This window comes from Fusarium graminearum, chromosome 1 (genome assembly GCF_000240135.3).
Source record: "Fusarium graminearum PH-1 chromosome 1, whole genome shotgun sequence".
Taxonomy (NCBI): Eukaryota; Fungi; Ascomycota; class Sordariomycetes; order Hypocreales; family Nectriaceae; genus Fusarium; species Fusarium graminearum.
Genome location: NC_026474.1, coordinates 7,584,042 through 7,606,741, shown reverse-complemented (window position 1 = coordinate 7,606,741; position 22,700 = coordinate 7,584,042). Strand labels below are relative to the sequence as shown.

The following is a 22,700-nucleotide window of genomic DNA, read 5'->3' as shown; positions in this document are numbered from 1 at the left end:
CAAACTGTCGGTAGTTATTGCATCGTTTGATCCCCCACAAGAGTGTCCCCTGTCCCATTGCAAACTACCGAGTGGTCCAGTTCGTCTCCCAATTTCACAGCCCTGGCGCGTGCACGCTTTAAGTTTGGGCTGTAACTGCCTACTACAGTAGATGAAATGCTACCGTGTCAGTGTGCCCCTAATAAGCGTTGGAAATTCAAAGCAAACCCCTAGCGGCATCCTCCGAGCAAACGCAATTAAACTCTGTGCAACGACTTTTTAACATTGCAGGGTTGCATTGTACAACTGTATGTCGGTCACGGAGCAACATAACCCGTCAGGGCCCAATCAAACTTAATTTTTAGCATGAAAAGAGGCTTTTCAACTTGTCTGATTCATCGTTCGGTACGCGCTGATCGTTGAGGCCTTTGTTCACACTCTTGATTCTTCGATATATATAAGGCGAGCATGTCTTTCGTTTGAGATACATTTCTAAAACACTACAACATCTCACTCTCATTAACACTACTTTTCTAGTCATTCATTTACTTTCTTTTTGCAAACTAACCATGCATCTTTCTGCACTCCTCGGCCTTGGTGCCGCTGCTGTTACCAGCGCTTCCCGAAACATCATCTACTATGACCAGTACGCCACCCAACTTTATGTTTCAAAGATCCCTTCCCGCTAACTATTGACAAAAGATGGCACACCAAGGACCTTCCCTCCAAGGATATCACTAGCGGCGTCACCCACGTCATGATGTCCTTTGCCAACTCTTCCCTCTTCACCACCCAGCCTGGTGGAAAGTACGAGCCCTTCCAGCCTCTCGAGAAGGTCCGTAGCCTCTTCGACCACGACATCAAGGTCTGCCTTGCTGTTGGTGGCTGGGGCGACAACGCTGGCTTCGACGAGGGTGTCAAGACCGATCGCAGCCGCGAGAGGTTCGCCCGAAATGTCGCTTCTACTCTTGACCGACTTGGCTTTGACTGTGTCGGTACGTATCTCTTTCACGCTAAACACTTCTCTCAATACTGATGTGATTGATTAGATATCGACTGGGAGTACCCCGGTGGTAACGGCCAGGACTACAAGCAGGTCCCCAACTCCAAGAAGACCTACGAGATCAAGGCTTTCCCCAAGCTTCTCAAGGAGATCAAGAAGTTCATCGGAGAGAAGGAGCTTTCCATTGCTGTCCCCGGTCTTGAGCGTGACATGATCGCTTATCTCCCTACTGAGGCTCCTCTCATCAACAAATACGTCGACTTTGTCAACGTGCGTCCACCTTTCTAATATTACCAGATAGTTTGCTGACTTTTTCAGGTTATGACCTACGATCTCATGAACCGTCGTGACCACTACACTACCCACCACGTCTCCATCGCCGGCGCTGCCCGTGCCATTGACAAGTACATCTCTCTTGGCTTCCCTCCCTCCAAGCTTGTCCTCGGAATTCCTTTCTACGCCAAGTACTTCATGACCAAGAAGGGCTACACTTGCACTGAGCCTATCGGCTGCCCTACCGAGCTCCTTGAGAACCCTGAGGACGGAAGCGACACCGGAAAGTCCGGCTCCATGACCTTCGAGGCCGCCAACTTTGCTGCTGCTCCCACTAACCTGACTACCTCTACCGATGCTACCTGCGGTGCCGGTACCTTCTTCAAGTGCCCCGCAGGATCTTGCTGTGCTGCCTCCGGCTGGTGGTAAGTTTTCTTTTACCGGGATGATTAATTCGTGTATGCTGATATGTTACAGTGGCTCTACTCCCGCTCACTGCGGCACTGGCTGCCAATCTGCCTTTGGCAAGTGTGATGGCGTCGATATCAACAACTCATTCCACAAGGCTCTCAAGGACGGCCGCACCGACACCGTCAACGGAGGCCAGTGGTACTGGGACTCTGAGACCCGCATTTTCTGGACCTGGGATACTGCTGAGCTCATCGCCCAGAAGATTGCCTTCATGGCTCAGACCCGCGGTGTCAAGAGTGTTATGGCCTGGGCTCTTGCTCTTGACAGCAACGACTGGAGCCACCTCAAGGCTATGCAGCAGGGATTCAAGGACGTCAACGCTTAAGCGTAGAATAAAAAACATGGAGAGATGTTGTTCTAATCGGGTGGAGGATATTTTGTCCGACTATAGATTATAGAGGTTGGGTAACTGAGATGGGGGTCTTTTACCATTTAATGTTGCTAGTAGTTCCATATATCTTTCAACTAGAGATATTGTCTCCCCAAGTCCTGGCTCTAGAATGGCTAGTGAGATGTACCCTTGTACTATCCCTTGTAATGGGGCCTTCCCTCAGAGTACTTTGGCCTAGTGTTCCTTTGTGACAACTGCACATCATCCGAATACATTACATATACATGAGTTGACATGTTCCCCCATTGTTCGCGTGTTCGCTTGCTGTCAGACACGTAAGAGTGCATGAATGTAGTTGTGGGGCTTTTTTGGTTATTGATTGGAAGTCGAGTGCGCCATGTGTTGATCGCCAAAGACAGTTAGTCAGTGGGTTTTGGTATTAAGCGGTGGACATCAACCCCAAGACTCAATAATCCCCATCAGTTCTTTGTTTCTTCTTCTTCTTCTGCTTCTCATACATCATTCAATTATCAAATCCTTGTCTGTTTCTTTTAGATCACAGACCCAAGAGAGCATGGCCCCTGGCTCGCCCCCTCCGGCGGTTCTGCCCCAGCGCCGACACGATTTAGATGTAGCGAAACAGCAGCTGGTCTGCATCGTTACCATCGTTGCGACTCTCTTTGTTCTTTGCCCAGAACGGTACCAATTATACCGAAACCTTGCTGTTATTCCTATTTTAGCCTATGTTACTTCTAGAATTTTTGACTTGGTTATCTCGTTGAACGAGAAATGGGATAGAGCACCGGCGGTGGTGAAATACTTTGTTCCTGTCCAGATACCCGAGATCGCACCCCCGTCAGAGCAAATTGTTGGTTTGGTGAAGAACCAAGTAGCCACCGCAGGCGACAAACTGCATCACTTCTCACTGCAGCTGAGATCGATGGTGCGTGCGCTGGTCGATTGGATCCTACGCCAAACTGGTAGCGGTGAGTAACAATAGGCGACATGAACTAAACTTCTTTCTAATAAATTCACAGGATCATTCAGCAAAGATACGCCTGGTTCTGATGCCAAGACTCCCAAGAAGCCAAAGCAAGACCGATGGGTGGCAGTCCTAGTTACGACCCCGATTCTTGAGGAGCGCAACCCTTTCCAGATCGACGCGGATCTCGACAGCGAAATTCTTGAACTCATCTCTTGGGATAGCTCCGAGTTGTCGCCAAATTTGGCAATTATCCTGTCATCGACTTTCAAGGTCCAATTAACACTCTGTCTCATTCCAAGGAGCATCTGGTATTCTCGCAAGACTCTTCTGGAGAAGTTTACGACGGGACTTTACTGGAGCCATCAACCAGGACACTCACACTGCCAAGGACAGCAATGGGATGAAGATAGAATAAAGGCTATCTCGAGAGTTCAGTACATTGGAACAGTCAATGAACACAAGGATATTGTCAAGGTCAACGAACGTGAGTAAAAATATTTCTTCCATCTCGAACCTGTCACTAACGATTAATACAAAGACTTTGACTCTCTTCGAAAGGGATGGAATGATGTCAACACCTACTGGAACGACGTCGACTATGCCATCTTATTATCCTTCCTTCTTGTCGGAAAATCCTCGACGGAGATTTGCAAGAAGATGTTCGACCACTTTGCCAACCTCCGAGTCGAATATGCTCAACGCAACACGGATTTAAATCGCTCGCGCGCTGGCGCCGCTCTCTTGACGTTACTGACAGGTGGCCTGGCTGCCCCCGTCACGATTCCGATGATGATGGGAGCTGGCGACGCCGCAATGACCATGTCAGCGAATGACCGTTACCTGTGGGGAGAAAGGAACAACATGTGCAAGGAACTCATGGCGCGACACAAAGAACTGGAGGCGATTATCGAATTGAAGGATATAGAGATAAATGTTACCAAGCCAGTAACCTTGCCTCCAGCATTAGAGTCGAGTTGGTTGGCCGATGATGCTTGGTAAGAAGGGTTCACACAAATATGAATATCCACACGCGGATCTTTTATCATTGAATAGCTAGATTCATTGAGATATATGTCCAAGATTACATATAAAGAACGCTAAATAGAATGCAATATACACCTAAATACCAGCACTATATCCTTCACATCTTACAACTTACTCTTCAACTCCTTGCTAGAGGTAGCAAGTAGAGTGCGCTGGCTGTTTCCACCGTGTCCAACCTTGACAGGAGCATCAAAGACTGTAGCATCAGCCTTGGCCTTTCTGTCCTTGGCCTCAACATACTCTCTCTCGCCCTCTCCGATGTACAGCTGTCGAGGTCTCCAGATCTTGACACCAGCTGAGTTCAGCATCATCTGTCTCCAGTGCGCCAACCATCCAACGCATCGTGGGACAGCGAACAAGACAGGGTAGAAGTCAAGAGGGAAACCCATGGCCTGGTAGATCAGACCAGAGTAAAAGTCGACGTTGGGGTACAGGTTCCTGCTGCGCATGAATTCGCTCTTTCGGGCATAGTCGGCAAGTGTGAGAGCCGTGTCCAACAGCTTGTTTCTGCCGGTGACCTCGAAGACTTCCTCGGCGAGCTTGCGGATGGCGGTGGAGCGAGGATCGACGTTCTTGTAGACACGGTGACCGAATCCGACAAGAACGCGTTCCCGCTTCTCAACTGCCTGCATGAATGCTGGGACGTTCTCTGGAGATCCGATCTCGATCAGCATGCGGATCGCTGACTCGGAAGCGCCTCCGTGAGATGGGCCGTAGAGTGCTGCGCATCCTGCAGCGACAACGCTGTAAGGGTCCACCAGGGAACTTCCAACTTGCATGACTGTGGCGGTGGAACAGTTGACTTCGTGGTCGGCGTGAATGATGAAAAGCTTGTCCAGAGCCCTGGCAAGAACGGGATGCGGCTTGTAGTCGGTCTCGGAGAGATGGTCCAGAAGGTACAGGAAGTTTCCAGTGTATCCCAAATCCTGTGCTGGTCGGTTGAAAGGTCGGCCTTGGCGCATTCTGTAAGAAGCCGCAGCGAGAGTGGGCGCCTTTCCAAGGATACGGAGAATCTGCTTGTCCAACATCTGAAGGGCTTCCAAGTTGCCTGACGCGGCATTGGTGTAGAGCTTCTGGCCGGCGAGAGAAGGGTTGGCTTCCGGGGCAAACGCTCCCAGGGTAGCAAAGGCGGCAGTCAGCATGGACATGGGGTGAGAATCATAGCGGAACGACTTGAACATGTTCTCAATGTCGCTGTGAATGTATGTGTGGTGCATCACCTCGCCATGCCACAAGTCGTACTCTGATTTTGTGGGAAGCTCGCCATAAATGAGGAGATAGGCAGACTCGAGGAAATCGCTCTTTTCCACCAACTGCTCGATGGGGTATCCGCGATAGCGAAGAACGCCATCCAGGCCGTTGATGTATGTGATTTTGCTCTGTACGACGGCAGTGTTCATGTAGGCGGGATCATAAACTCTGAGACCCTGGTTCGTCTCATCTTCTGGACGATCATTTCCAGCCTCAGCCTTGATTTTCTTGAATTCTGTTGCTGGAATGGAGTTATGGGTGATGGGGATCTCGTAGCTCTGATTTGTTCTGTTGTCGACGACGGTCAACGTCTCGCGACGGCCTTGCTTCTGTGACAAAACCATGATTATTATGCAACGAAACTTGCTAGAAAACAATGGATTTGATGAGTTTGTTCAAGTCGGAAATAGCTGTCAGCAGCATGTGATGGTGATGGAATGTGTATTTAACATGTCACAAGCGCGTCGCAATGGCACGTCACGTGGTTAGCCAACCTCGGTAAAGCTGGGGATCAGGGGTGCACATGGAAAACCTCGGCAAGTGGCTACTCTGGTTACAGGGCAGTTGGTAACGGCAAACTATTTGTTGAGCCTCATATATTCCCTGTATCGTTCACAACAGATACTAGAATAGATACTTTGCAAATGATAATCTTGAATGGCATCGTAAAAGATGGCTAATAAAGAGGATGATGAAAGCATTCAACTTTCGTACTAGAAACAACTCAGGTGACAGTGTGCATTTCCAACTTTGCTCCATCAATATTGCTGGCTTCCTTTTGATCTTTTACGCAAGTGTATATGCTTCCTACTAGGTATTTAGTAAGTTGTTGTTAAATCTTCAGTGAGTAACTATGTGCACTAGCCTTGTCGGAAATAACGTTGACTTCTTCAAGTTGTTGGGGTTCTAGAACACGATACAGCGGGTCGACGATGGGGCCCCATTTACCCCAAAATCCAATGTCCTGGAATAGATGTTGGATAACCTACAGTCTTCATTCTCATATCTTGGGTGATGCTTGGTGCTGTATCTGAGATACTCCGATTATAGCGTTTGCGACAATAGAGGGAGAACTCAGATACCGCGTCTTAATTTACAAAGAGTCAGAAAGCCCAGGAAGTAATGCAGGTTACGTCATTGACTGTTCATTGTCTTTTGTGTAACATCGAGCCAGACTCTTCGAAGATAACAACATCCTAACAGGATCTATAAATTGCATAACGAAATACCAACTCGCATTAATTATTCAGTGAATATGTGCAAAACCCATATCGTTGCATATATACCGGCCACTAAAGGCTATTCTCCACCGCGTTCACTTAACAGCAGGGGCAAGGGATGATCCAGCAGTTGACTGGAATGGGGCAAGGAATAATGCCACAAAGTCTGCCATCGCAGGCACCTCCTCCACGGAGTTCGAGGCTAGGCTCTGTAGTCTCGGGAGCCTTTTGAGGGTCTACATAGGGTCAGCATAAGATTCCACCGACGCGTCTTGACAAGAGATGTCTTACCCATGGAATGCTGGGCCTTGGGCTGGTCTGTCTCCAGAGGCTGGGAGGTTCTCATGTCAGAGAGTTCTTGTGAAGAGGCTTGAGAAGAAGACATGATGATGGATATCTAGTGTAGTTGGTAGGTGATGCTTCGCTTGGTGGATTATCTGGTTGGTGAGATGAGTTTAAGATTAGAGAAATGAGATTGCGTTTCAGCTGATTGACGTATGCTGACGTTATATGCCAAAGCACGTGTAGAAACGCGTACTGAGTGTGGCGCGGTTTGTGGCTGTGAGTTACCCTATGCTGTCCTTATTTACTATATAAAGACTTTAATGCTGAATAACGAGGCCATCAACTGCAGACAAATAAGTTAACTGAACATTTTTCTATTATTATGCCCTAGGTATTATTAGTAAGAGAAAGGTTTTGTGTTATGCAGTTCAATGATGTAGAAATGCATTATGTGATTGAGTTGTCCATTAAGAAAACCGTATCGTGGCTGTGCTCACTTGCGGAAATACAGCTGTAGCTTATCGAGTCAGGGCACGTGATCATAGATAAGCTCCTGACTCAAAGCCATGTCCAATAAACCGAACCAATGACAAGGTGGATTATTTTAAGTATACTCAAATCCCATTACTGGTGACAGTCGAGGACCCTACAGTTTACCCAATGATACAACATGATTTTCATCAAGATATTTCCATTCGCTTAAACATGAGAGAACAAAGGAACATTTCAAGAGAGGCCAACGGCAATGCTAAGCGAAGCATCCCATCATGCCTGGTACGAAACCGTTGACAAAACGCGAATCCCCTTGACGTGTTTCATGTGGCTTTTCTAGGAGGTGAAAAAATAGGTAGTCAGGACTACCATTAAATGGTGACTTGCTTGACTTTTAAATCTGACACCCTCAACTCAACGTCTCAGGCCTTCATGCCCCAAGTCAACCGGTTGTGCTTGGGAAACAGGCTCTGTCAATGTTTCAAACCGTTTCGTCCCTACTTTCCACCAGTAACGTTGATCCCAATTGCAACCCATGGCCATGGCTTCAAACAATGTGCTATTCATAGTAGAAACCAAACAGTCAGCGGTTATAGAACGGAGGGGCGTTGCAAACGGAGACGGTCGTGAGGCCTTTTCGGAGACGATGGAGGTCCGTCTATGGCCAAGACGGTATTTTGGGCCGACCTCAATTAAGACTGTAACGGTCGCTTGCTGAAATTAGCACCTTCAAGTGTAAAAAGGCAGGTCTTTGGTTTGAAGCTATTTTCATTTTTCTTGGCTTCGGCCCGGTGACTGATATAAGTATTTGTCTGTTTCTGCATCATGGAATAATTATCAGAGCTTAGACAGCATCACACTTCGCTTCATTCTATCTATCCCTTCAAACAAACATTCTTGTTCTCTACCAGTCTCACACAACTCACATTCAAGATGCCTTTTCTTCGAAATATCCAAAACAGGCGACCTGCCCAAAAACACATCAACCCCCACCGCATCCTCTTCACAAGTCTACTTCTTCCCGCACTTGCGCTAGCCGATGACGAGCCTACCTCCTCAACAAGCCAAATCACAGAGCCATTCGTCGACCAAGTGACGGGGCTCACCATGGAACGCTTCTTTGGTTCCAAAACCTCATTTACTTTTGCATTCGCACTACCAGACGCCAACACCGCCGCAAACACTACAGCGGGTTCTTTTATCGGCCAGCTACAATTTCCCCTTGCCAATGGTGAAGGATGGGGTGCAGCTGGACTGACGGGAGATATGGAAGGAAACTTTATCTTGACGGCGTGGCCAGATGGAAAAGGAGGAGTCATGTCATCTTTCCGACAAGCTATAGACGAAGACAACCCAGCTGTGGTCAAGGGAGACTTCAAGGTCAGGCCCATACCTGATGGAACCTCAGTCAATGCGACTTCGTTGCTTTACACATTTCTCTGCGAGAACTGCCTCGACAGCACACTGGGTCTAGGACCTGAAGCCGCCTCTGGAAATGCGGTTATGGGATGGGCGCTATCGGAGAGACCACCAAGAGGAGATGCCTCAGACCCTGGTGCTTTTCTGGGGTTCCATGAGAAGGGCTTTGGACCTTTCACTGCCCGACTCGCTCAAGCTAAGAGTACTGGATTTGATGCCGTTGCTGCAAAGGCGCTAGACCCTGTGGGGATCTCACCAAAGGCTGTTGCAACAGTCCCCAACGCTTTCGAGGACGGGGGTAGTGGTGATGAGGACAGTGGTGACGAAGCAGGCGATGTTGATAGTGACTCAGGGGACGAGTCTGATGACGATGATTAGATTAAATATAGCGCATTGGAACAGAATATCAAGAAATTTATGAAGATCGACAGGCTAGCCACGTATCAAGACCGGACTATTGAGTCATGCTAAGTCATTACCTGTATTTCTAATGTGAAGTGGTTAGATACAGTAAATAACAGAATCATCTACAGATGCCCTGGTCCAATGAGGATGTCGTGTTGTGCGAGCTCGGCCGTACACGACCGAGGCTCCGTGTCCGAGCCAGCAGGGATTCTCTGACTTGATCCCGGGGAATTGATAGAAAATATAATACAGCGGCTTACTGAACATGCAAACACTTGCAGCTGGCAAAGCTTGGCGTAAGCATTCAAAAGTGACTGGAAGGATTGGTTATTCTCAATCAGCCAATAAGAACATCGGCATGACAGGTACCATGCCACAGCGCCAGCGTCATCCGTTCGGCTGAGTCTCAATTTGGGCTTGTGCAACGCTGAATCAAGCATCTGGCTACCATTTCTTAGTTCTTACGCGTCGAGTTGCTTAAATCTCACCATAGCCATCTTGCTCATACCCCTTGGACCGTGTCGGTACTTTGGCTGTTGTGAGAACCTTCAAGATAGACTTAGAGTTAGACTTCACGTGCAGGGAATATTCGCTCCCTGGCTAATGGATACGACAAGTAGACATGAAACGCATGGCCAACATAGCCATTGTCATTTGTCCAATTGAGCCGGACCATTTACTCAAGGCCACGTAAGTCCCGACGTCGAAAGCGTCTAGAATTCGCGACCATGTCTCTTGTTTTGCCAAGAACGGGAGATCAATTAGCGGCGATCCATGAAAAGCACCGACAAAATCTGACATAATAACCGACGAGTGTCTAATTTGGGATGAAAGGTGGCTGAGTTACCGACGGAGTTAGTAGAGTTGTGATTGGACCGACTGATGAATTAATGCCCGGGGATTTGATTAAAGAGCGACGCGGACTGTTGAAGGGTTGAAGGGTTACGTAGGCTTGGCGTTGTGGCTTGTAATGGTGCAGAGTAGACTTACAGGAGACGAGATATTTGACCTGGGATACAAAAGGGAGCTTGATTCAGATCCATATTTTGATTGCATTCACAAGCATTCAGCAGTTTCTTTTCCATCTTGTTTCGATATTATCACACAGAACATTGTTAGAATGAAGACCATGATTGAGAAAACACTTGCCTTGGTTCTTTTGTTACTATGTAAGTACCAAGACATTCCTATTGAGACACGGTATTGCAGAGACTTACTCAAGATCAACCAGTCACTAGCACAGCATACAGTTCACCTGCATCCTACTGCGACGCATCGTCAAAGAAAATCTGCTACAGCTGGGCAGTTCCATCCTCGACATCCTCTTCGACCTCCAACGATCTCTACCTTCGCCTCGAAGCTCCCACAGACTACCAATGGATCGCCCTCGGCACCGGCTCTCGCATGAGCGGCTCCACCATGTTTGTCATCTACCAGGACGGGTCGGGCAACGTGACCTTGAGTACAAGAAAGGGCGAAGGTCATGTCATGCCGAATTATAATCGCATGAGTAATGTCAAACTGCTCAGCGGAAGCGGTACATCGAACAAGACTATGGTGGCAAATATACATTGGTCTGATGCGACTGGTATTGACTTGGCAGGGTCGAACCATTGGATCAGTGCTTGGAAGAAGGGCAGTTCCCTAGACACAAGCGACACGAGTGCCGACATCAATGAGCATGATGGAACCGACGATTTCTCTGTTGACCTTTCCAAGGCTAGCGTCAACGGCAACGGCAATCCTTTCACCAATTCTACTAGCACTCAGAAGAGTGATAATGCCGTCTCCGGTGGGGGTGGGGGTGAGGATAATACTGGTTCCATCCACGGTGCCATCATGGCTGTCGTCTTTCTGCTGGGATTCCCCATTGGCTCTGTCCTCATGCCTTTTATTGGGAAATGGAAAATCCACGCTTCATGGCAGATGATTGCCTTTATTGGCATGTGGGTTGGCGTTGGCGTTGGCAAGGCTGCCGCAGATCATGGCGGAGATGTAAGTTGGATACCAGTTAGTATATGATGCAATTACTAACACACTGTAGTCTTTCAGCGACCCTCATATTGTACTCGGAGGAATCGTGTGTGTCCTGATGATTGTCCAACCGGTCCTGGGATGGATGCATCACAGAAACTACGTCAAGTTCCAGCGACGAACAACCATCAGCCATGCTCATATTTGGTACGGTAGAGGTATCATGATTTTTGGAATCATCAATGGTGGCCTTGGTCTGAACTTATCTGGTGCGTCGACCACATTGATTATCGCTTATTCTGTAGTCGGTGTGGTTGTCTCCATGATATATACTGGTGGTGCTATTCATAAAATGGTTCAGCAGCGACGGAAAGAACATCAGCCGATGTCGGACACTTCGAACAGCGCCCTGGAGTTGATGCATACATAGTCCCACCCCTACAGATTATAGATTGAATTGATAATGATTTAAGTTCCTCCCATCTGACTTTGCGATTGGACGTGATCTCTTTATTTGAGTTTGGAAACCCTTAGAAATTGCTCTGCCCTATCCGACTCTGCCCTGGAACAAACTTTGGTGTTGTAGCAAAGGTTTATTCTGATATGTGACTCTTCACCGTCACATGTTACATAAAACGCTTTCCCCTTTCTTTGCAAACTGACTTCTTTCCTTTCCTTTCTTTTCCCTCTTGACAACACAGCTGCTAGCCATCGAAGCACCGAAGTCAAGTGACGATGACGCCTGAAGAATCGCTCCGTCTGATCAAAGCCAATCTGGCTGAGATCTTGAACTCGGAGATTATTGACAATGTTGTCCTCAACGAGAAACGACCACTGGAAATCTACTGGGGCACCGCGACCACGGGGAAACCACACTGCGGTTATTTGGTACCCATGGTCAAGATCGCAGAACTTCTTGAAGCTGGATGTCGCGTCAAGATACTCATTGCCGATGTCCATGGGCTCTTCGATAGCGTGGGCGTACCAGCCCAGCTAATCTCCCATCGATGCGACTACTACCAATTTGTGATCAAAAGCCTCCTGCGAGCTATCGGTGTCAGTACCGACCGACTCGAGTTTGTTATCGGAGGCTCATTTCAATGGGACAGACAGTACACTATGGATCGCTCGCAGATGGGGAGCACGACATCGTTTTCAACTGAGCGCAAAGCATGCTCAGAAGTGGTCAAACAAGACGATAACCCTGATGTTACTAGCCTGAACTACCCCATCATGCAGGTGCTGGACGAGGAGTACCTCAAAGTTGACGCAGAGCTCGGTGGTGTCGACCAGCGAAAAATCTTTACCTTTGCCCTCGAGAATCTACCCAAGCTCGGATATAAGAAGAGGGCACATCTGATGAATGTCTTGGTACCAGGTCTTGGACAAGCACAAAAGATGAGCTCAAGCGATCCAAATTCCAAGATTGGACTGCTAAACACACCCGAAGAAGTGTCCAAGAAGATCAGAAAAGCAGTTTGCGTGCTAAGACAGGTGGATGGAAACGGTGTAATTGCGATCATTGAGCATGTCATCTTTCGCATTCTTGCACTCAAGGGCACGGTGGAATTTGTGGTGGAGCAGAGAGACGGAGAGGTTCTTGTCTATCAAGACACCGACAAGCTCAAGAAAGACTACGAACAAGACATCTTGACGCCGCAGGCTATCAAACCAGCACTGATCCAGGCTCTCAATAAGTTGTTGGAACCGATCCGAGAAGAGTTCAAGAAGTCGGAAGAATGGCAACGGGCTGATAGGTCAGGATACCCACTAGAGGTGAAGTCAGTGAAGGCAAACAAGAAGAAGACACAGACGTTGAATTGCACGATTTGAGATGCGACAATGTTGAGTCGGGGATGAGGAAGTTAAACGAGCAGAATACAAGCGGAGGAGATGAATATCACTTCGATGATGTTGATTAAGAAGGACTAGTTGCTTGGAATTGAACTATGGACTATGTGACAAAGAAAATTGATATATGCGATGACCATTAAGTGACAGGAAATAAAAAGAAAGAATGTACCAAGTTAAACAAGAACAATTATCACCAACTCCTCCTAATTGCTAATCAGGCAAATGACTATATCTTCGCCTTAAACAGACTACGATCCTGATCCTGGTGGCGAAGCGTTGATACAACGAGCACCATCGTTCGTAGATGTCTTGGGACCTTGGACGACCAACGATTTCTCATACGTCGCAAGATTGAACCGATAAATAACACCTGAAGTATTCTCAGACGCGTAGATGAGCATCGGTCCAACAGCATAAACGGCACCCCAAGTGTTGGTACCAGAAATGAACCCAAGATCGTGAAGGAACTCCCACTGTTGAGTATCGAGACTGAATCTAGCCACGCCTGTCTTGGAACTGCTGGTACCAGCTGACTGGAGGCCATAGAGATAACGACCGCCGTTCTTAACAAATGCCCAATCTGCGATACCATTTGTTGGTGATGCGGTTCCTCTTGCTAGTACTGTTCCGTAGGTGGATCGTCTTGGATCAACATCGATCTTGGCCCATGCTCTACCAGACTGAGCAATCCAGAAATAACCGTTATCGTCTGTATCTCCACTGTTCCAGTTGCCATCAATGATTGTGTCCATCAAAGTGTAAGATCCGGTGCTTCCAATGCGAATGACTTGACTCCTTGGAACAGTGGCATTACCGATCTGGACAATACCATAGATAAGGTCGTCGATGATATTGTAGGTGATGGGGTTGATGATTCCTCCTGGTCCGATGCCGGTAGCGACTTGGCTGTTCACACCGCTGACCAGGTTTAGTCGATATAGAGTCGTCACTTGGATCAGATATCCTCCCTCGTCACAGCTGAAAGATGGGGGAGGAGTGGGTGTTTCGACTATGTATGTGCCAGGAACAGTTCCTGAGGGCTGAACTGTTGAGACTGTCATGGCGGTCGCTCGGGATGTTGTACCAGTGTATGCTCTAGTACTGGTTACATATTGGGGTGGCTGAGTTTCGACAACAACCGTGGCAGCTTCGGTACCAGTAGGCGAAATTGTAGTGACTGTCGTTGGTCCTCCCAAGACGTTTGTACCAGTGTATGATCTTGTGCTTGTGACGGTAGGAGTTGGTGTTTCGATGATGACTGTTCCAGCTTCAGTTCCAGTCGGAGTGATTGTCGTTGCAGTGATTGGACCGGTCAAAGATGAGGTACCAGTATACCGTCGGGTGCTTGTCACAGGTGGCGTCTCAACAATTACTGTTCCGGCCTCCGTACCAGTAGGTGTGATAGTTGTTACAGTCCTTGGACCCGTCAAGGTTTCGGTACCAGTGTAGAAACGTGTACTTGTTACTGGCGGTGTCTCGATAATTACGGTTCCGGCCTCTGTGCCTGTAGGCGTAATGGTTGTTACCGTCCTTGGGCCCGTCAGAGTTTCCGAGCCAGTATAGAAACGGGTACTCGTAACTGGTGGTGTTTCCACGATAACTGTACCTGCCTCAGTACCAGTAGGTGTGATGGTGGTGACTGTTCTTGGCCCAGTTAAAGTCTCTGTGCCGGTGTAGAAGCGTGTACTTGTAACTGGTGGTGTTTCGACGATAACGGTGCCTGCCTCAGTACCTGTGGGTGTTATAGTTGTAACTGTCCTTGCGCCAGTAAAGGTCTCTGTTCCAGTATAGAAGCGCGTGCTGGTGACAGGGGGCGTTTCCACGATAACCGTACCCGCCTCGGTGCCAGTGGGTGTGATGGTTGTTACCGTTCTTGGACCAGTCAAGACCTCAATACCAGTGTAAAAGCGCGTGCTCGTAGCAGGGGGAGTTTCCACGATGATTGTATCTGGATCGGTTCCTGAACCAGACATTGTGGTGACCGTAGTAGGTCCTGTCAGAGTCTCTGTTCCAGTGTAGAATCTTGTGATAGTGACCGGTCGTGTAGGCGGTGTTGCTACGATGACTGTGCCAGGAGCTGACCCAGACGCCGGAATAGTGGTGACGGTGGTTGGCCCTGTGATGGTATCGGTCCCTGTGTAAAGTTCCGTGACGGTGACGGTGGACTCGGGTAAGTCGACGATAACAGTTCCTGTGTCTCCAGCAACACTAGGCGACTCAGTTGTCATCGTGCTGGCCGTGACCATTCCGTAGCGCATGACAGTTACATAAGGCTGTGGATGGTCTACCACAACTGTGCCGGTCTCACCAGGAGCAGTAGCTGACTGCGTTTGTGTTGTGTCGCTACCGACATTGACCATGCCGTAACGAGTTGTTGTGACATAAGGCTGAGGTCGATCGATGAGAACTGTGCCTGTCTCACCGGCTACAGTAGGTGTCTGTGTCTGTGTTGTGTCACTACCTACATCAACCTGTCCATATCTAGTGGTTGTGACATAAGGCTGAGGCCGATCCACAAGAACAGTACCAGTCTCGCCGGGCACAGTGGGTGGTTGGGTCTGTGTTGTTTCGCCACCTACATTAACCTGCCCGTATCTAGTCGTTGTAATATACGGTTGAGCTAGGTCAACGAGAACGGTGCCTGTCTCCCCAGGAGCAGTAGGCGTCTGTGTCTGAGTTGTGTCGCCACCTGCACTGACCTGCCCGTATCGGGTTGTTGTCAGATAAGGTTGGGCAAGATCAACAAAAACTGTGCCTGTCTCGCCAGGGGCACTAGGAGTTTGGGTCTGTGTTGTTTCGCCACCTGCGCTGACCTGTCCGTATCTAGTTGCTGTGACATAAGGTTGAGCTAGATCGACGAGAACTGTGCCCGTTCCACCGGGAGAAGTAGGTGTCTGTGTCTGCGTTGTTTCCCCTCCGACACTTACCTGCCCGTATCGGGTTGTTGTCAGATAAGGCTGAGCAAGATCAACCAAAACCGTAGCTGTATCTCCTGGGTTGCTAGCTGTTTGTGTTTGAGTCGTCTCACCACCTGCGCTAACCTGCCCATATCGGGTTGTTGTGTAGTAGGGCTGAGCAAGGTCGACATAAACGGTACCTGTCTCTCCTGGGTTGCTCGGGGTTTGTGTGTGTGTGGTCTCGCCGGACGCATCGACCAACCCGTATCGGGTCGTGGTTGAATAAGGCTGGGCCAGATCAACAATGACGGTTCCGGTGTCGCCTGGGTTAGCGATGGACTGTGTTTGAGTAGTCTCTTGACTAGCTTGCACTAGACCGTAGCGAGTAGTCGTTGTGTATGGCTGCGCGAGGTCGACAAGCACAGTTGCAGTGTCACCAGCGTGAGCAGCCGTCTGAGTCTGCGTAGTCTCACCACTAATGTCTACTGATCCATATCTAGTCGTCGTCGTATAGGGTTGGGCAAGATCAACGATAACGGTACCGGTCTCCCCAGGTACTGAGGGTGCCTGTGTCTGAGTGGTCTCGGCGCCAACGCTGACTAAGCCGTACCTAGTGGTTGAGGTGTATGGTTGGGCAAGGTCCACGATGATAGTGCCATTGTCACCTGGAACATTAGGGGATACGGTCTGTGTTGTCTCATGGGCCTGATCGACGGAACCGAAACGGGTTGTAGTTACATATGGTTGGGCAAGATCGATGATCACGGTGCCATTGTCCCCGGCAGTACTAGGATCAATAGTCTGTGTTGTCTCATGAGCCTTATCAACTGAGCCAAAACGAGTTGTAGTTACGTATGGCTGGGCAAGGTCGACAATGACCGTACCGGTGTCGCCGGGAGCACTGGCAGCTTGGGTTTGTGTCGTCTCGTGAGCAAAGTCAACTGAACCGTAGCGTGTTGTTGTCACATATCTCTGAGCGAGATCAACGACGACAGTACCAGTCTCTCCGTCAGAGGTGGGGGCTTGGGTTTGTGTGGTTTCGTGGGCCTGATCAACTGACCCGTAGCGGGTCGTGGTCACATATCGCTGAGCGAGGTCCACGATGACAGTTCCAGTGTCCCCGGGAGCACTAGCCGGTCGGGTTTCTGTCGTTTCATGAGAAATATCGACCGAACCGTAGCGAGTGCTGGTTACATATCGCTGGGCGAGATCAACGATAACCGTCCCTGTTTGTCCTGGGCCAGCTAACGACTCTGTCATAGTGGTTTCGTGGGCCTGATCGACTATTCCGTAGCGGGTTGTGGTTATATACCGTTGGGCGAGATCTGCGATGACGGTGCCCGTTTGCCCTGGGACAGTCGCTGATACCGTTGTGGTTGTTTCGTGATCAGTATCAACCGAACCGTATCTTGTGACTGTTACGTAGGGCTGGGCTAAGTCAACAAGAACCGTGCCGTTATCGCCTGGACTGGAAGGTCCCTGCGTTTGTGTCGTTTCGTGGGCCTGATCAACCGAGCCGTAGCGAGTAGTAGTCACGTATCGTTGGGCAAGATTGGCAACAACAGTGCCTGTCTGCCCTGCGATAGTCGGGGACTCAGTTGTCGTTGTTTCATGGTCAGTATCAACGAGCCCATAACGGGTCACTGTTGTGTAAGGTTGGGGAAGATCAACGATGACGGTGCCTGTTTCCCCAGGGGCTTGCGGCGTTTCCGTTTGCGTTACGCCGTTCGGATCACTGCCCTGGAACACACCATAGCGAGTGGTAGTCGTGTATGGCTGAGGAAGGTCAACAATGACCGTTCCTGTCTCGCCTGGCACGAATGATTGAGTCGTAATTTCACTTGCTGTGACACTGCCATAACGAGTCACAGTTGTAAATGGTTGAGGTAAATCCAGAATAACAGTGCCTGTTTCGCCTGAACTAAAAGGCTGTGTCGTTATCTCACTAACTGTCACGCTTCCGTATCGAGTCGTAGTAGTGAAATGTTGAGGGAGATCCACAAAGACAGTGCCAGTTTCGCCAGGATTGAATGATTGTGTGGTCATTGTACTGACAGACACGCTTCCATATCGAGTAACAGTTGTAAACGGTTGTGGAAGATCAACGATGACAGTTCCGGTCTCACCAGGATTGAATGACTGTGTGGTCATTTCGCTAGCAGTAACACTTCCATAACGAGTGGTGGTGGTGAACGGCTGGGGGAGGTCCGCAAAGACAGTTGCCGTCTCACCTGGGCTGAAAAGCCCTGTAGTTGTTTGGCCGAGAGTCACACTTCCATACTGGGTAACAGTTGTGAACGCTTGAGGTAGGTCGACGACTACTGTTGCTGTCTCACCCGGGTTAAAAGACTGTGTCGTCATCTCGCTGGCTGTGACGCTTCCATATCGAGTAATTGTTGTAAAAGGCTGAGGAAGATCCACGATGACGGTTCCAGTCTGACCTGGAGCAAAGGTTTCCGTTGTTGTTTGAGCGATGGTGACACTTCCGTATCGAGTTGTGGTTGTTAAAGACTGGGGTAAGTCGACGAGAACTGTTGCTGTCTCACCAGGCTGGAAGCTCTGGGTGGTCGTCTCCGCCACTGAGGCAACACCAAATCTAGTTGTAGTGGTGAAAGGTTGTGGAAGATCAATGATGACCGTGCCTGTCTGTCCTGGTTCTGTGGGCGCTTCAGTTGTAACGGTGCTGACTGTAACGCGTCCGTATCGAGCTATAGTCGTGAAAGGTTGGGGATAGTCCACAATAACTGTTCCAGTCTCTCCAGGCCTTGTTGGCGTGATAGTGACGGTGGTGCTGCTGCCTGCAACGTTCCCGAACCTCGTTGTTGTGGTGTAAGCATTGGGACGATCGATGATAATAGTTCCCGTCTCTCCCGGGACCGTTGGCGCCTGTGTTGTTGTGCTGCTGCTGCCAGTGATGCCTCCCCACCGGGTTGTTGTGACATATGGGTTAGGCAAGTCAATGAGGATAGTTCCAGTTTGTCCTGCCGAAGCCGGTGCCTGGATCCTCATGCTACTGCCCTCAGTGATGACACCATATCGTGTAGTAGTTTGATACGGGTCAGGAAGGTCTATGATCACTGTACCGGTTTGCCCTGGACCGGAGGGTGCCCTGGTGGTAGTACTAGTGCCAGAAGTGATGATTCCATATCTGATAGAAGTCTCGTAAGGATCAGGGAGATCGACAACAATGGTTCCAGTTTGTCCGCCTGCTGTTGGTTCCTTGGTAGTAGTACTACGTCCATCCGAAATGACTCCATATCTTGTCGTAGTCAAGTACGAAAACGGTAGATCGACGAGAATAGTACCCGTTTGACCATGTGAAGTCGGAGTTTGCGTTATGACCCTGCTTTCAGAAACACTACCGTATCTTGTGGTAGTGATGTATGGGTCTGGAAGGTCAACAATGACAGTGCCGGTCTGTCCCGGTGCAGCTGGGGCCTGTGTAGTAGTAGTGCTACCAATTGTAATACTCCCAAACCGAGTAGTTGTCAGATAAGGGTTAGGTAAATCAATGATGACAGTGCCAGTTTGCCCGGGTGATGCTGGTGTCTTAGTAGTGATACTACTAAAGGAAACAATCCCGAATCGTGTTGTGGTTATATACGGATTTGGCAGGTCAATCAAGACGGTTCCAGTCTGCCCGGGCAAAGTAGGCACTTTGGTAGTAATGCTACTAGCTGTCGCAAATCCGTACCGTGTTGTGGTCACGTACAGATCCGGTAGGTCAACCAAGACGGTGCCAGTCTGGCCAGGTGAAGTAGGCTCTTTGGTAGTAATACTGCTGACAGCCACGCTTCCATAACGTGTGGTGGTGACGTATGGATTCGGTAGATCGATGATGATAGTGCCAGTCTGTCCTGCTGACGTAGGTGCTTTAATGGTCATGCTGCTTGCAGTGACGCTTCCATATCTTGTGGTGGTAACATAGGGGTCAGGAAGGTCTATGAAAACAGTGCCGGTCTGACCAGGCGCAGCTGGGGATCGGGTGGTGATAGAGCTAACCGAAGCACTTCCATAACGAATGATAGTGGTATAGGGCTGCGGCGCATCGATGAAGACAGTACCGGTCTGTCCCGGGCTGGTAGGCATCATAGTAGTGGTGCTAAAAGCCGTGACACTTCCGAACCTTGTAAACGTAGTAAATGGCTGTGGTAGATCGACCAAGACTGTCCCGGTCTGACCAGGACTAGTTGGTGTGATCGTTGAAGTTATCGGTATGGACACGCTGCCGAATCTCGTAGTAGTTACGAATGGCTGAGGCAGGTCGACAAGGACTGTTCCGGTCTGGCCTGGACTAGCTGGCGTCAACGTCGAAGTCGTTGGTACAGAGACGCTACCGAATCGCGTGGTAGTTGTAAATAGCTGTGGCAAGTTGACCAAGACTGTGCCAGTCTGACCAGGAGCAGTTGGCGTGAACGTTGAGGTTATCGGTACCGACACACTGCCAAATCTAGTCGTAGTTACAAATGGCTGAGGCAAGTTGATAAAAACTGTTCCGGTTTGACCCTGACTAGTTGGTGTGAATGTTGAAGTTGTTGGTGCAGAGACACTACCGAATCTCGTAGTGGTTGCGAATGGTTGGGGAAGGTGAATAACAACAGTACCAGTTTGACCTGGTGTAGCCGGCATAAAAATACTGGTCCCTGTAACAGTTCCGGTTCCATAGCTGGTGACTGTCGTGAAAGGGTTGGGAAGGTTGATAAGAATTGTGCCAGTCTGACCTGCTGTTGCTGGTGTGAGGATATTTGTTGTAGCAACAGTTACACCGCCGTAGCTTGTTACAGTAGTGTAAGTCTGAGGAAGGTCGACGAATACTGTGCCAGTCTGTCCGGGAAACGCTGGAGTTTGCGTTCGAGTAGCCGGAGCAGACACGCTCCCGTACCTGATAATCGTTGTGTAGGGAGGAGGCAGGTCCACAACAACAGTCCCAGTAGATCCTGGGCTGAACCCAGTGAGGGTCCTAGTCGTTGCAGAAGTCACAGCACCATAGCTAGTGACCGTCGTGTGAGGCTGCGGCATATCAACAACAACGGTGCCAGTGGCTCCTTGGTTGAAACCAGTGAGAGTTCTAGTTGTTGCTGAAGTTACAGCACCATAGCTTGTTACTGTCGTGAAAGGTTGAGGCATATCAACAACAACAGTACCAGTAGATCCTTGACTAAACCCAGTCAGAGTCCTTATTGTTATAGCCGTTACGGAACCGAAGCTAGTCACTGTTGTAAAAGGCTGAGGAAAATCAACGATAACTGTGCCTGTATCTCCGGGTTTCTGCGGGCCATTGGTGGTTCTCGTAGAGGCTGACACACCCCCGTAACGAGTCGTCGTGATAAACGGCTGAGGCAGATCAACCAAGACGGTGCCAGTCTCACCAGGGTTACGAGGACTTTGAGTCGTTATGGAAGAGATGGAAACGCTGCCGTAACGGGTGGTTGTCACGAATGGCTGTGGTAGATCAATGAGAACAGTGCCTGGATCTCCTTGACTCCGAGGGCTCTGTGTTGTTGTTGAAGAAGCTGTGACACTGCCGTAGCGAATAATGGTAGTGTAGGACTGAGGAATATCGATGATGACGGTGCCTGTGTCGCCTGGTTTTCCAGGGCTTAAAGTTGTGGTAGAAGCCACTGAGACACTTCCATAGCGAGTGGTTGTCAACCATGACTGAGGTCTGAATACAACAACAGTACCAGTTTGACCGGAAAGGGTAGGGCTTATAGTAGTTGTGTAGGCCGCTGTTATTGATCCATATGAGGTCGTTGTGACAAAAGGAATAGCTGAAGAAGGGACTTGGATGACAACAGTTCCAGTTTGACCTGACGCCGTGGGCGTATATGTGATGGTCGTGGTAAATGACTCAGTGCCAGTGCTAGTGAGCGTTACATACGGCGTGGCACTGGGGGGCAGCTCGATTATCACTGTCCCGGTTTGGCCTGGTTGAGTTGGAGTCTGAGTCAAGGTTCGAGTGGTAGTGACGGCTCTAGTACCCGTCACAGTGGTTGTGACGTAAGGAATTACCACGGGAGGAACCTCGATTATCACTGTTCCGGTCTGACCACCCTGAGTTGGAGTCTGGGTCAGAGTTCGAGTCGTGATAGCAGTTCCTGTACCTGTAACCGTGGTTGTCACGTATGGCGTGGCACTAGGAGGAACCTCAATTATGACTGTTCCTGTTTGACCAGGCTGGGTCGGGGTCTGTGTCAAAGTTCGAGTGGCAGTAGCGATCCCTGTACCGGTCACAGTGGTTGTTATGTAGGGAATTATCGCAGGAGGCAATTCGATAACAACTGTGCCGGTCTCGCCTGGCCTGGAAGGCGTTTGTGTAGTGGTTCGGGTCGTAGTTGCGGTCCCTGTGCCGGTCACTGTGATTGTCACGTAGGGTATAGCACCAGGAGGTAGCTCAATAATAATCGTTCCAGTTTCTCCCGGTTGAGTTGGCGATTGGGTGAAAGTCCTTGTAGCAGTTCCTGTACCCGTGACAGTAGTCGTGACATAACTAGGCGGGACTTCCACAACAACTGTCCCGACTCTGCCAGTCCCAGAAGGGCTCTGAGTAAATATTTGTGTGGTAGAATCTGTGCCTGTACTGGTGACAGTGACATAGGAAGTGACGCGAGGAAGGATGACGACGACCGTATCAGTCATATCAGAGCCAGTGTGCGTCTGCGTAAGCGTTTGGGTTTCTGACCCAGATCCGTATTGAGTAACAGTGGCAAAACGCACAGCTGGCATCTCAATACGAACAGTACCCGTCTCACCTGGACGTGAAGGAGGAACGGTGACCGTGCGTACAGTTGTTCCAGTCCATTGCTCACTGACGGCG

At 49.4% G+C, this 22,700-nt stretch overlaps 7 protein-coding genes across 7 annotated transcripts; 5 read left to right on the top strand and 2 right to left on the bottom strand.

The window, feature by feature from the left end:
* Positions 1-548: 548 nt before the first annotated feature.
* Positions 549-2,051, top strand: FGSG_02354 (uncharacterized protein; the record flags this gene model as incomplete). The annotated part of the gene is made up of 5 exons (XM_011319961.1): positions 549-625; positions 682-974; positions 1,029-1,252; positions 1,301-1,680; positions 1,733-2,051. The coding sequence occupies 5 exons, from the start codon at positions 549-551 to the stop codon at positions 2,049-2,051; spliced, it is 1,293 nt and encodes a 430-aa protein (XP_011318263.1).
* A 580-nt stretch (positions 2,052-2,631) lies between these two features.
* On the top strand, positions 2,632-4,041 carry FGSG_02353 (uncharacterized protein; the record flags this gene model as incomplete). Its single annotated transcript, XM_011319960.1, has 4 exons — positions 2,632-2,756; positions 2,814-3,043; positions 3,095-3,526; positions 3,581-4,041. 4 exons carry the CDS (start codon positions 2,632-2,634, stop codon positions 4,039-4,041), a joined length of 1,248 nt encoding a protein of 415 aa, XP_011318262.1.
* A 149-nt stretch (positions 4,042-4,190) lies between these two features.
* On the bottom strand, positions 4,191-5,681 carry FGSG_02352 (uncharacterized protein; the record flags this gene model as incomplete). Its single annotated transcript, XM_011319959.1, has 1 exon — positions 4,191-5,681. One exon carries the CDS (start codon positions 5,679-5,681, stop codon positions 4,191-4,193), a length of 1,491 nt encoding a protein of 496 aa, XP_011318261.1.
* A 2,586-nt stretch (positions 5,682-8,267) lies between these two features.
* FGSG_02351 (uncharacterized protein) lies at positions 8,268-9,131 on the top strand (the record flags this gene model as incomplete). The annotated part of the gene is made up of 1 exon (XM_011319958.1): positions 8,268-9,131. One exon carries the CDS (start codon positions 8,268-8,270, stop codon positions 9,129-9,131), a length of 864 nt encoding a protein of 287 aa, XP_011318260.1.
* A 649-nt stretch (positions 9,132-9,780) lies between these two features.
* On the top strand, positions 9,781-11,562 carry FGSG_02350 (uncharacterized protein; the record flags this gene model as incomplete). Its single annotated transcript, XM_011319957.1, has 4 exons — positions 9,781-9,848; positions 10,278-10,327; positions 10,390-11,153; positions 11,203-11,562. The coding sequence occupies 4 exons, from the start codon at positions 9,781-9,783 to the stop codon at positions 11,560-11,562; spliced, it is 1,242 nt and encodes a 413-aa protein (XP_011318259.1).
* Positions 11,563-11,867: 305 nt separating this feature from the next.
* FGSG_02349 (uncharacterized protein) lies at positions 11,868-12,965 on the top strand (the record flags this gene model as incomplete). Its single annotated transcript, XM_011319956.1, has 1 exon — positions 11,868-12,965. One exon carries the CDS (start codon positions 11,868-11,870, stop codon positions 12,963-12,965), a length of 1,098 nt encoding a protein of 365 aa, XP_011318258.1.
* A 269-nt stretch (positions 12,966-13,234) lies between these two features.
* Positions 13,235-22,685, bottom strand: FGSG_12118 (uncharacterized protein; the record flags this gene model as incomplete). The annotated part of the gene is made up of 2 exons (XM_011319955.1): positions 13,235-22,635; positions 22,670-22,685. The coding sequence occupies 2 exons, from the start codon at positions 22,683-22,685 to the stop codon at positions 13,235-13,237; spliced, it is 9,417 nt and encodes a 3,138-aa protein (XP_011318257.1).
* Between the last annotated feature and the right edge of the window lie 15 nt (positions 22,686-22,700).